The sequence below is a fragment of the Falco cherrug genome, chromosome 1, assembly GCF_023634085.1.
Source record: "Falco cherrug isolate bFalChe1 chromosome 1, bFalChe1.pri, whole genome shotgun sequence".
In the NCBI taxonomy this organism is placed as follows: domain Eukaryota; kingdom Metazoa; phylum Chordata; class Aves; order Falconiformes; family Falconidae; genus Falco; species Falco cherrug.
In genome coordinates, this window is record NC_073697.1 from 53996289 (window position 1) to 54010833 (window position 14545).

The window sequence follows — 14545 nt, forward strand, 5'->3', positions numbered from 1 at the left end:
GTTTATCACCAAATTCAATACAGAAAAAGTTAATAGCCTTTTATTTCTTTCATTGAGTTTACTTTGGGCATATGGCAACAATTTGTGATTAATCAAATTCCCTCTGTCACAGAAGCCACTTTCTCCTGTTGCTTGGTAGATCTTTAACAGGACAGCACAACATTTTTTATTAAAAAATAAGAAAAGGCTATAAAACAGATGCAACAGCTAAAACATTCAGACGTATTTTGAAAGTGAAAAAATGTTAAATAGACAAGTTTGGGTTTATCCCTTTAACTAATAAATCCTAATCTCCTTAATTAGCCATTCCTGTGCTGTACTTACTAGTACAAAGTTTCTGTCCAACAAAAGTTTTAGGATTCCTCATTCCTATTGCTTGAAATATTGGGAGGAAAAAATAAGTGTGTTTGTTTTCTTTTCAGACAAATACAACAATACATAATAAAACATGTTATGGCTATTGTTCTTGTTACAAACTCCAAATTAAAGAACTGAGTACATTCTAGGATCACTCACGTTAAGAAATTTGGCATATAGTACATCCTCCTAAATCATATCATAACCCAAGATACTGTTATAATCTTTAGCTCTTACTTAATCCTTCACTTTAAGTTGCTTAGTTAGCCTCAAGATAAAATTAATTCTCATTGGTAGAAGTTCTGCAAAAATATTTAGCTACCTGGTTGCCTCCTTTTGTTTGCCCTCTTATAACCCCAGTTGCATGTATGAGTTTAACGGTGTAGGATTGCTCTTAATTTCCTCCTTCTACTTTTTCCCCCCAGGGGGCATCTGTTCTAAAGCAGCCACTCTATCTACCATGTGGATATCCAAATAGACTTTACTCTTTACTGTGAGTGCTTTTCTTAACTCAGGACACAAAGCACCGAAAACATACATATTTTCTTGAGAGTTACACAGATCTACAAATGCACTCTTGCATTGCTTTTTAAGTCAACTCTAAAAAACTAACCACACACCAAAATTAGACTTGCATGTGAATATAAATTACGTTTAGCCTAAGCAGAGATTCAACATTTTTGAGATTTAAAAAAAAAAAAAACCAACCTGTAAGATACATATAATTTTAAGAAAAATGTTTCAGTGAATTTTATATAACTACTATAGATACAATTATTAGTAGCAGTTATACTGTACCTGAGCTCCATAAATATATTTATCCAGCATTTTGCCTCCTATCGTTTGTCCCCCTACATCCCACACTTGAAGAGTAACATTCAGATTTCCTGGGAAAAAGAAATGATACAGATATAGTGTAACCTGGAAAGTTTAGATCCTAATAAAATTAAAGATATATTATCACAGCAGGTAATACAGCTCTAGCTTATCAATAACAATAGCTTTTTACCAGTATTCAATAAATAGTAACTAAATTTCAACACAAAGATGAACGTATTATTTGGAAAAAAGTCACTTGTGTCCAGTTAAGTCATTAAGATGCAGTAAAACTATAGCTAGATATCAACATGCTGAATATTAAAAGAATTGGAATCATATAAAGTATAACATTCTGACCAGAAATTATATAAGATATTGCACCAGAGAAATATGTAAAACTTGGACAAAGCTCTATAGCACAGTACTTTAAATTGAAAGGCAACACAATAAATGTCAATTTGACCACATTATTTCATACCGTATCATACACACCCCTACAAATTTTCTTTACAAATCTCGAAGCAGAGAAAAACTTCACACTAATTGCATTTTGGTAGTGATGCTCTTAGTACTATAAAGAATTATATAGTTCACAGATTAAAAAATGGAAATACTGACACACATACAAGTTGAGATGCAAAGCATGATTACTTCCTCCAGGCACCACCCCAAAGCAGACAACTAAATTGGACACAATCTGCATAACTTCATCTTCAAAGAATCTACATCAAGAAAACATCTTCCTTTCTACTCTAAACAGTCAAGCTATGTTGAAACTGTTAACAGGTTTTAAAAAACAAAGTAACAAGAAATCAGTCTAAATACATACTCTGCCAGCTAACAACTCAAACTCACAGCCTAAACATACACACAACAAAGTTTGTCACCACATGCATACAAACATATTAATAGGATTTGGCTCATTTTGCATGGAGAGAACTGTTTTCAAAATTGTATGACTACCTGGAAGCACCAAACTCTAATACACTAAGGGCTGATGACGAATTTTCTAATCTACATACAACTCACATGACTTACATGTTAATAACAATTCTACGTACTCACAAATAATTATAACTGCCTGTTAATTTTATTCCTGGATTTAGGGAAAAAAATGCAACATATTCCATATCACAATATTTGAGTGAAAAAGAACACATTATTTTGAGTTGCTAAGAAAGATACACTCTTAATTCAACTATTTTATGTTATTAACAACCTTATTTTACAGAATGTGATCTATTCTGCCATCAATTTATAACTAACACACATTGGTTATGCAAGGAAGTGTGCTCTGTGGAAATATATCCCAGCACTAGGTGAATATAAACAGCAAGTTAGAACTATATAGCTGAATACACTACTTGTGATATTAAATATACCACATTATATTTTTATGATGAATCTTGCTTTAATCTAGTTAAAAGTGCAGATTTCCTAAACTGCTACTTTGGTCTCAAATATATAGAGATGAATGCAAGACAACCTATTCACAGTACCTTTAAGCTACACTGAGTTTTATCTGATACTTAAGATAAAGAATTTCTACATGGAGCTTAGTAGATACATCATAAACACTCCAGTTTGATAAAGGCAACCTTTCATAGAATAAAAATCTTACTTGCTTTGACAGTGTATGTATTATATATTAATTACTTCTAAAGCTTAGCACATAAGTGACTGCAAATAATGCAGGAAAGCCTTCCATAAAGCATCTGGCATGGATAAACTGGTGAATCCGCAGTCTGAAATGACTATGCATCCTTAGTGGGTAAACAAACTAAACATGCACAAAAGCTCACTGTGCTGCAGTATTCTACCCTTAATTTGGTTGTATGTATTCTACTGGAAATTTATTATGTCATTCATGCCAGCTACTTGGAAAAAAAGCTTTATAAATATTCTCGCTTTATAAATACTATCACTTTCAAACTCAACAATTTTTAGATGCCTAATTTTGTGTTCAAATGGTTTAGGAAGTTTCTAACTTCCATCTGCTCTTAAGAGCAGCAATCATGCACAGCATACTGGGCTTAGTATCTGGATAACTCCATGAAATTATCTGAGAAACTTTCATGCAGGAAGTTAAATTAAATTGTGTAACAGTGACTGTTCAACTTAAAAATCTACCATTACGAATGATTTACTTCACTAACAACAGAAACAAGAAATTGGGAAAAAAGGGTTGCAATGTTCATTTAAGGTGACATGGTTGTTAATTAAGACTTCGCTAACTACTGAAATCCATGCTGATCCTCTCCAGTGCAAAATGTTTCATTTTCCCTTTTGTCCAGTTGGGTCCTGTAATATCTGCTTTGTGCTCAAATTGATTTTGGGAGAGAAAGAAGGATGTTAGGATTATTCTGACAGGAGGAAAAACTCTGGACAATTTCCCTAGCAAATATATAATTAACAACTGTGATATTACCACATAAAGTTTTCTGCAAAAAAATTGGAATCTATTTTTCCACAGTTTTAAGAGGAACACAGAAACTGGAGAATGACAACATAATAATAAGACAGTTCTTAGAAATAAGGTTAACATACACAATTCTGAAGAATGGCATAAAAATAATAAGTAATATATTGATAAGGAACAAGAAAACACTAGCGCTCTGTAGAATACTAGCACCTTCCTCTGTAGAAAATGCACACAAGTGTGAAGTTAAAATAACTGAGGCAACACAGTGGAAGTACCTAGACAGTTTCTAGTATGAACTGAAGCCACTGGGCTGACTCAGTAGTGATCCTGCAGAAGTATACTTGGTGCACTGGTTAACCTTACTTCAAGTGCTGCACAGTCAAGATGGAACTAAAAACACAAGTCTGCTCACTTTTTGCACTGACAAAAGAATTTTAACAGAAGAATCCCGTTTATTGAACTGAACCCACAGCCTTCCTAAAAGTATTCAACTGTGGCTCTTAAGAATCTCTATCAGCAGACCCTCTGACTAACAGATACACTATTTAAACAGTAAAATCTACACCGTGTTTGCATCCAGACTATACAAGATACTGCATCAACAAATATACTGAAACTGATTTGCATTTGAAAAACATATTTTGAACAAGCTGCATGAAGAGAATTTGTTAACAGTGGAACACTAAAAGTTACATTGTTCAAAATTAGTCAAAGGATTTATGATTTGTATTAAACCATATGGTATTACCATGTAAAATATTTACTTCACTGCAAAACTGCACCAGTTACTAAAACAACTGGAGAAAAACACTAGTATTATTTTTAAAAAGAAAAAACCCAGAAAAAACAGTATTTTATTTTACAAGCTAAAATGCATTTCTAATGCAGCCTAATGTAAACTTCTGTACAATTTGAGAAATCAGTAATTTTAACTTCTGGAATCTTTGCTGATATTTAAAGAAGGAGAAAAAAATTGAACTACTGAACCATAGTTATTTGTCAGTTCCCCTACTAAAGAAAAGAAATTGAGACTTTTTTTTCCTACTGATACACACATAATTTCTGTGCAGCGGTATGAATTAACTTTTCAAGTAAACACAGCAGCTCTGCAAACCCAGAACTAATCAAGAAATTAGAAAAATCCGCTTCCTTAAGTAATGCTTCCCACTCCAGTATTTAGAAATTTTACTCCCTCCCTCTTCCTTCCCTCTCACTCCCCACCACCAGTTCAGCTTACCTATAAAACAGAGAAATCCATTTACCTAAACACATAGGCAAAAATATGATAGCCTACCAAAAATGCTTCTTCCTGAATATGAATATATTCCATGAAAGTTATTACTTTTTTAATGATAAATGAGGAAAATAGATGTGCAGACAGTGTTGCTGGTTTGGTGCTGTTTTCATCTACTTTCTGATTTTATTACAAAATAAACTAGAAAAAAAGTAAAACTTGAATGAATCAATAGTTGATATTTTTCCAAATTTTCTACACAACAAGGATATTTAGAATCCCAGTAATGTACTACTAGCTTCTGTATGCTTAACAGCTGGAAAAAAACTTGCAAAATACAAGTTCTCAGCATGCACACTGCATGATTTGTGTACACATTCCACTTGCAAGTACTGCTGCTAAGTATTATGTACACTGGTATTTTTAGAGGCATAACCAGGACAATAACAAATTTCTCTGTTGATTTTAAGGATAAATAAGCACTGAAATTTGGTACTTTATCACTCACCAGATACTAAAAAAGTACAGCAATGGCCAAACCAAAATAGTGAATGCAGGAATAGTCTGAAAATATTATTCTGTTTCACTTAAGAAAATATATAAACATAATCAAGAAATTATTGGCAATATAATTTTAACAAAATAAGTTTAAGAACTGTATATATTTTCTTAGAACTTCAGGTTATAGCTAAAATGTTTCATTTCTGGATTTGCTTCCCATTCCGCTCTCCGCAAGGAAAAAAAGACAGAATTACCCAATTTGCATCAACTTCATCAAATCTCACAACCTTTAATAATTACCTATACTTTTTCTAACTTCTTCTCATTTGTGAAGCCAGAAGAAAATGCATTTAATGAAAAACTTTCATACTTAGAGCAGCCACAAATCAGTGAAAAGACTTATTTCAAACCCCCAATTGTTCAGAGACAAATTTCTACCAGCAACTATTCTGTTTTAATTATTTCTTTGCATTTTCCATGCAGTGTGCTACAACTGGCATCTAAATAGTTTCTTTGCCGTCGTGAAGTGAAACATCTTGAATGCTCAAACTGTATTTTTATGAGTGCCGAGGGACCCTAAATTTTAGTGGTCTATTAAATGCCAGCAATTTCATGCTGCCTTGCATAAAACAGCATTCACATATTAGAGCACTGCAATTCCATAGCTGCATTATGCTTCTCTCACACAACTCAAATATAAGTTGTATATTTCATTTAAAAATATATATATATGTTTCTTTCAAAACACATATACTTTTTCAATGAGTATTTTTAAAGTTCCAGTTCATTGTTGTATGTTACACTAGCCACATGGACAGCAAGTACACTCAAATAAAGCTAATAAAAATCATTAATATAGATAACATTCCTTTTATTTGAATCCAGTGTTCTACTTTAAGATCTATGTTGTAAATGCATAACCTTTTGTCACCTGGCAAGAACATACTAACAACTTTTTCTCTGAATAAGCTATTTTGCCATAAAAAGCACTGCACTAAGCTTATTTAGTACACGTTACTTTGAAGAATCTGTTTGTGCAAGTCTTACTCTGCCCAACCTTTCAGTGTTCGTTTTTATTCTCTTACCTGGCAATACTATCCTTTTCAAGAAGAAGTCCAGTCCTATGGTTTGTTTGTACTGTTTTCCAAACGTTTCTTGAGCAAAACGTGTAGCTAAGGACGTCTAAAACAGAACAATATCAAATTAAATTGTCATTTTAAACAGCAAAAATCTTGATGTCAAACCAGAAGCATGAAATACAGTCAAGCACTTTTTACATCAATGCATGGTAACAGCGTTCATGGATTTGGATTGACAAGCATTCCAGCCAGCTTCAACACAGTAAGAGGAGGTGGCAAAGGCTACTGATTTATGCACAAAGCAGCAAGGTGCATATTTTCTTTGTATTTCAAAGGTACTGTGACAGTCATATTACAAAATACTACACAAAACTGAATGAGGTATCATTAGTATGCTCAAACAGACACAAATCTAAAGTGACAGTATCCATACATGAAGAGCTTGTTATTTTTAAAAAACATTCATTTGCAAAAAGGCTCCTTCTCTGGTACAGAACACCTTGATCCCAGATGAACTTTCTGGGAGGGAACAGAGATCTGCATCATGCAGAGTCCCACAGGGGCTCCAAAGTATGTCAGAAATACATCAGAATTTCAGGATCACATGAAATCTAAGATATGAAAAGTACTTTCTTGGACACAGGAAAAACTAAATTCATGTTAAGAACACACATTTGCAGAATCATTCCTTTAAGGGGAACTTTGGAAACTTATTTCTTCAATTTATATTTGTGGATTTATGAAAGTAGAACAATACACTGTTGACATAATAATCAGCTTTTACTACATACTACTAAAAGGATACACAACTAACCTACACAATGTATTGGAGCAAGGCATTTAGTTCTTTCACCAGCAATTTAACTTCTCTAAGTAGGCGGGTAAAAAAAAGGAAAGAAAAAAAGACGTCCCACAATCTAAAGTTTAAAGCCAAAAAAAAAAGGGATGGGGGGGCAGGGAAGGGGGAAGAGAGGTGCAATTCTAAAGCATACAAAGGTTTGTATTGTGGAGAAAATTAAATACTATATTAAAAATGAATGACACAGATACAATACATCCTATATCAAATCAGTGGCATACACTTAAAAATCTCATGTTGACATGATGTGAAATTATAAAAACAAAGTAATTGCAGAAAAAAAAATCTAAATATGCATTTATGTAAACAGGGGAAAGAAATCCTAACATCCCAAAAAAAACCACACTGTCAGAGAAAACTCAAAATGGGCAAGAAGGAATTTTTTTTGTCAGCTTTCCATTCACCAAGATCCAAAGAGATAAGTCACATAAATTTTTATTAAAAATTATTGTTGGAGCACATTTAGTTCAAAATGCAATAGCAAAATAATGCCAATAGTTCTGAAAAATTAGAATAGGCAAGTTCTATTAATAGAACAGTTATAACACAGATCTAAATTATACTGATAATGTCAAATGTACACAGGAAGAAATTGTAACTTTTTTTTTGCATGAAAACACGATCACCAGAGCTCCAGCATTAAAGCTCTAGTACGAATAGGCAAACATTTATTCAACTATTAAATTATCTGTTAAGTAAATAACATAAGATTTACTGTTTTCTTGTTTCTATCTCCCATTTATATTCCTACCATTGTCATATATATATATGTATTTAAAAAAATATATTTTGATATGAGAAGATATGTTTAGGAAGTAATGCAAAAAATCAATTAAAGATTATGGCAACATTTTCATTTACTTCACTGAACTCAAACCCCAAGAGGATTAAAAAAAAATAAATAAATAGAGAAAAAAAAGCAAGTAAACTAGAAATAGCATGAGTATGCTTATATATTTAGATCACTGTGGAGAGGGTGAAGACCACAGAGGATGAATCGTGAGAAGATTCTTCTGCCTACAGCTATGTGACAGTAATACTAACAACATGCACAAAATAAAATTCAATACAGATTTAGACTGTAGCCCTGAAAAAGTCAGTAGAACTGATTCTTTTAATCAGTAGTTAGCATGTCAAGATTACAAAGACATTATTTTTAATCCATCATGATCTTAAAAATGTAGATAAGAATAAAAGCATTGCAGGAGTATACCAGTCTTCTTGAAATTATCCTTTTCAGAAAAGTAACCAGTACCCAGAGTACAGATTAAAATGTCATCTGACTATATCATGGAATTCTACGTTCTCCAACACACTAATTTAGATCCCCATTAAATAAGCAACCACTCCCTTCTTGTTTTAAGGGCTCAGTAAATGTTAGCTTTATCACTCTGTGACACTCAATATTCCCTGAGGGCTTCTAGGGGTGTTAGTAAAAACAAACAACATACATTCAATTAACAGCCAACCAATAAGAGCAGCAAGTAATCAACAGCATGGCAAAGTTCTATTAAACAGTTTTCCTCTGCTCTTGAATGCAAAGGAATTTATAGCAGAAAATCATTGACTAACTCCTTTTTAATTTTTTTTTTTTTCTAATAAACCTTAGAGCTCAAGGAAGGTGTTGAATTACCAGAGTAGAGTCCTCTATTTATTCACAGAACAAGTATTTGTCCACAAAATACTAAGCTAAGAGCAACAGTTCAAACTTCTCCACAACAGTAAGCAAAGAAGTTATGTCAATGCATATTCAAGTACCCCTACAATACAAATACTCCCTTTAATCCTAAAATTGTTCTCTGCCACGCTTGCCATAAAAGACTCTGCATGACAGTTTTGCCTGTAAGGATATGTTGAGTACAATCTACATAAAAAATAACTAAAGTTAAATAATGTTTCAGTAGAACTGTAGCTGTAAAGAGTAATCAGTGATCACTGACCATTTATAAAAAAATTATCATCTATCCATAAAATTTCAGCCATTAATGTAGAGATCAGAGGACAGCATGATATCAAGAAGACCTTGCTCCTTCAAATCTCTACTAAGACAAACAGGACGCCACCTTTCATAGCAAACTTTCCATGAGACCAAGTTTGGCAGGTTCACACATTTGTCTTGAATACTTCAAAGCAAACACTCACATGCTGTTCTAAATAGCAATACACTACTGAAGGTTGGCATTACAAACCCTCTCCTTTCAGACAAAAAAAATAATCTTTTGGTTCTAACATACAGCAATCAAGACAGCTGTAAAAAATAGTACATAACATTTATACTATTCTATGTGCAAAATACAATGGGATATTTGGGAAGGTTCTTTTGGAAACAGATGCAATTAAACCTCACAGGTGAGGCAAGACAATTTCTTGCTTCTATTTTACAACATCAACAGTACAAACTGCTGACACGCTGTTCCTAAACACCTACATACAGAGTAAATTGGAAAAAAAAATAGCAAACAGTATTTATGAAATAAATTGAAAATCAAACAGAACAAGCAATAACAGCCAGTTCTAACTGACACTGACTACTCACCAGGTCAACAGGGAAGCTTGTAGAGGAAACCCCATCAATGACAATTCTTAAGAGTAAAATCCTACAGAAGAAAGCTTTCAGAAAGCAACACCAAAGTACAGCATCTTAGTTGAAAGAAAACTAAAACCAAAATTCAATGGGATACAAGCACATAGTTCCAAAGCTATGAATTTCTATTCATATACCAACTTTACCAGCCATTTGAGAACCCACTCTCCAAAAAGCAAACATCTATCCATCCCTTCCCTCACTCCCTTCCAGAATGTCACTGCTGTTCTCCAAGAACAGCAACATTCATCCCTCAGTCATGTCCTATCCCTACTGGCAAGAATTTTAAGACAAGCAAAATGAAAAGAAATGCTAGACTAAGTAACAATGCTTTAACTAGCATAAAAACGCATTAACTGTCCAACACAAGAGAACTTCTCACTGAGAACAGTCTGGCTTTATGGGGGGACAAAATATCTTGCAAACAAAGGAAGTAGCTCTGTCATCTGAAGCTGATGTCTTTCCACCCCACTCCCAAGTACTGAATAAAGAGAAAATTACCAAGATTTTTTTACGTTAGACATGGATCTATGAAGCTACGCCAATCCGCACAGGACACTTGCAATTTTCCATTTGTAAGACTGAACAGTAACAATGTTTTTGTCAACACTGATTAAGTTTTTGAGACCATGTGCAACAACAAGATCCAAAATTGGCTCAATGCTTAAAAATCTGACATCCTAAAAAATCCTAAAGCAAGCAGGACACCACTCTGTATTCCAGCCTATGCTTCTGCTCCTGCAAATTCTCATACCAGGTCAAGCATTTGCTCTTTCATTTTCACCATCCATTGTTAAAAGAAGGAAAAGGTAGGATGTTTCTGCTACCATAGTTTAGTCTCAGCTGCAGCTGATGGCAGAAAGGCAGAACCTTGGCTGCTTTGCTCCTCCTGCATACCTATTTTTCAGTACCTCCCTTCCCATGAATAGCTCCAAGATTTGTTTCCAGAGGCCCAAAACTTTTTCAACAGTAGCAAATCAGAGTAGTTCTAGCTCAAATGAATACTGAAGTATATAACAATGCTAAGCCAACCTGTTCATAGCAAGAGTAGAAATACCTGGACCATAATGTCATTTTTTTTCAATCCATACTAGTACTGCTGGTTTATTTTAAAGGAAAAGCATTTTGGCTCAGAAAGAGTGGGTTGATTTAAAATCTAGATGCATAAGGCTGCTGTGTTGCATACATTCCTTCCTGTAATCAAAATCAAAGAGCCAACTGCTATTAATAACTGCTGTTTATTTTCATCTCATATTTTTCCTACTTCTGATTTCAGATTTTTTTCCTAGTTTGTCTAGTTCATTAAAATCATTCTCTATTATCTTCCTACTAACCAACCTTGCCTTCATCAGCTTTTCAACAATTTACTGTTCCCTTACCATCTCTTTTACCCTAATACTTATTCAGATTCTACTCTGTCTCACTCCTTTCATTGCTTCTTCCCTTTTTACTCTTCTCTTCTTACAGCTTGCTCCAGCAGTGCTTATTCCTACCCTTAAAATTTGAAGAATCCAATTATCCATTCAGCCACCACAAAACAAATGAACAGCAGCATGATACCGCTCCCTTGCCTCATGGATAGAGCAATCCCTAGTTACTGGAAATGTAAACATTACTCTTAGCTTGAACTGACACTGATTTGTTTTTAAACTGCTACCAACCCTTGCATAGAACCCGAATCACGTTTTGTCTAAACAATGAGCAAGGAAAAAGAAAACAAGTTTACACCTTCAGCCAGCTGACTCACAAGGACATTTCCCACCCCCCCACCCCCCCCCCACCCCACCCCCGGAGAACTGAAGACAAGGCAGCCCCAGATGGCCAAATGGGAGAAAAATGGGAGAACATAAAACTTTTTTTTCTTTTCTTGGCAGGAAGGCAAACAATAGAAAGAAGTCAAATATCAACATCTCCCACTAAACACAAGACATATTTCTAAGATATATTCCATTGTTTCCCACACGCCTCCTGTTCAAAGATCCCAGTGACAGAAGAGAAAAACCAATGTCTTGCACAGTAAATGCGAGGCTAAGTATGCAGCCATGTAAAGATCAGCTGTGAACCAGATATGAGGCAGACTATTTATATTGTTGAAGACATACAGACATACACACTTCAACAGGTAAGCAGAGCAGGTAGCCAACAAAGGAGAGGAACCTCAACAATTTCATCTTCTGAGGTGCTTCAAATAGTACTAGGTACATTTTACCCTTCCATTCTATGACCCAATCACTTCTTGTATTTTTACAAGATCTTACAATAAATCTATTACTGCAAGTGTTTGCTGCTAGGCTATCAGGATGGCTGGAAGAAGCCTCTATTACAGCATCATCTAGGGGGGACAGAAGGAAAAGCAGCCCACCATAGCACAGCTGCTCCTCATGCAAGATAAACTGCACTTGAAGCACAGTATTCTTAGAGCCCGTAGGAGATCCAGTGAGTGGCAGCTCCCAAGAGAGAGGTAGGAACCAGAAGGAATATACATCAAAACTCAAGAATGCTTGAAAATCCATGTTTGGCGAGAGGTCTTGTCACAAGGTGCTAAACAGCAGTAGAGAAAGGATTCCTCAGTTTGAACTGAAAACTCCTGGGGAATGCTACCAATGAAACAGCACTTCAGCTGTCAATCCTGTGATCACATAGCTGCTTGGAATTGCCATCTACTGACTCAGATGAATACAGTACCACCTCAGACTGGGTTTAGAATCACTGGAGATAAAAACATGTTTTATTTCCTCATAGAGCTCTGCAGAAGTAAGTGAGCAAAACCACGCATGAACTTTCCCTAAGAGCTTATTTCTATTAATGGCAGGCAGTACATTTAAACCACCTCTACTAATACCTCTACTTTTCATATAAACTGTGATGCTGGCAGACTTTCTGTCTCCCCACGTTTTCAAAAGTTAATGATGGAAGAAAAACTGTATTCCTTCACACACACAATAGTATTGCTCTTTTCAGGTGTATCTCACAAAAGGATTCAGGCTACATACGGCACTAGGTATGTTCATGCGTGTAAAGTACAGTGGCTATTTAAATGGGTAAGAAAGCAGCCTCCCTTTTGCCTTCTTTGGTCTCTGTCAAAATTTCTCTTTTAAGAAGACAAGTATAACTTGTTTATGAAAAAGCTTTTATGAATAGTACTTAATTATGTCTATTATAGATAGGAAAAAACCGTAAAGTCACAAACAAAAAAGCAAACTGACCCTGAAGTACCTTTCCAAACTTTGAAACAGTAACTCAAACCGATGCAAACTGTTCTGTCTACCTCGGGGGGGGGGGTACGAGCTCTGAAACCCAAATGAGGAGAGCGTGGAGACCCAGCTAAACAAGCTCCCCGGCTCCTCGCTTCGGTGGGAACCGCGAATTCCCGTGCTTGGCCCGGCCTCGGCCCCCGCCGGCACCGGCAGCACCCGCGGGCCGCTCCGGCCGCTCCAGGCACCCGCTCTGCGCGGATCAGCCGGAAACTCCGTACCAGGCAGCCCCACCGTCAGTCACGTTATTAGCCGCTCCTTTTATTAAGGCTCAAGAAAATTGGATTAAAGTCGTACACGTCTAAAGGCTGATGAAGCCTCTTCGGGTTCCGCGGGGGTGCGGACGCCCTGCCAGGGGGTTCGCTGCCGAGCACGGAGCAGGTGCGGGCGGCCCGGCAGCGCAGCTCCCCGGCGAGACGCCCGCCTCAGCCCGCCGGCCGGGCAGCGGCGGGGCCCGTCCCGGCGCTCCGCTACGCCCCCGCCCCACACGCTACGGAGAGGGAGAAGCGCAGGGCCGGGAGTGAAGGGGGAGCGGTCAGCCGGCGTCACGCCGCCGGGTATCGCGACAACGGCTGCGCGACAGACTGCAAGCCGCGGCGGGCTGCTCCCTCCTGAGCAGGAGAGCTGGCGGGAAACGCTGAGGGGGGCGGCCAGGGAACGGGATCGGGGCACCGCGGCGACGGAGAAGAGCGGGGTGCCGCCGGCGGGGGCCGGCACTGACCTTGCCAGTGGTGCCATCCCCCAGCACCACTAGCTTGAGCTGGCGGTCCGGACTCTCCTCCTCCTCCGAGTCCGACATGATCCCTACGCCCCCGGAGGGGAAGGAGAAGAGGCGGAGGGCAGCCGGGAGGGACGGGGTGCAGGAGCCAGGAGGGGAAGGGGGAAAGGAGCGAACGCCGTGCTCACGGAGCGGGCAGCGGCGCAGAGGCCGGAGCCGCCATCTTCCCCGAGCGCGCCCGCCGTCGCTATGGCCCCTACGGGACGAAACCAACGAGAGCGCGGAGAGGAGGGGGAGAGGGTAGCTCGCAGGAGGGAGTTACAGCAACGAGTCCAACCGCCGCTGCCGGCGCAAGCCGGGAGTACCCGCCGCGCCCTCACTTCCGCTGTCCCCCCAGCGGCGGGGTGAATGGTTCAGCCCGACTCGCCGCCACGCGCAGCAGCGGCATAGCCCCGGAGTGACGCCCCGCGCGGTAACTAAGGAACGTGGGGTCAGAGGTGGGGGGGCGGGGCTGGTGGCGGCGCGGGGCGGGGCGGCCTGCGCGGGGCTCTCGCCCTGCTGCCGGCGCTGGCCGCAGGCCTCCTGGGCAGGGCAGCTGCGGCAGGCGACCGGGAGGCTTACGGGGGAGAGGAGAGGCCGGGCAATTTCCTGAGGAGGTTTCCCCTGCGAGCAGAAAACCCGCGCGCAGCCGTGCTGCCTGGCGGAGGCGGGCCGCGTC

At 38.3% G+C, this 14545-nt stretch overlaps 1 protein-coding gene across 2 annotated transcripts in view; it reads right to left on the bottom strand.

Annotated features, from left to right (window-relative positions):
* RAB28 (RAB28, member RAS oncogene family) overlaps positions 1–14286 on the bottom strand; it is a 66134-nt gene extending 51848 nt beyond the window's left edge. The window contains exons 1-3 of one of the 2 annotated variants that reach the window (XM_055718157.1): positions 13831–14282; positions 6419–6515; positions 1156–1244 (exon numbers count right to left, since the gene is read on the bottom strand). In XM_055718157.1, the coding sequence (XP_055574132.1) occupies positions 1156–1244; positions 6419–6515; positions 13831–13908 (264 nt within the window). In that variant the 5' untranslated portion in view covers positions 13909–14282. Of the gene's footprint in view, positions 1–1155; positions 1245–6418; positions 6516–13830 lie in introns of both variants that reach the window. The other variant, XM_055718148.1, reaches the window with a different exon arrangement.
* Between the last annotated feature and the right edge of the window lie 259 nt (positions 14287–14545).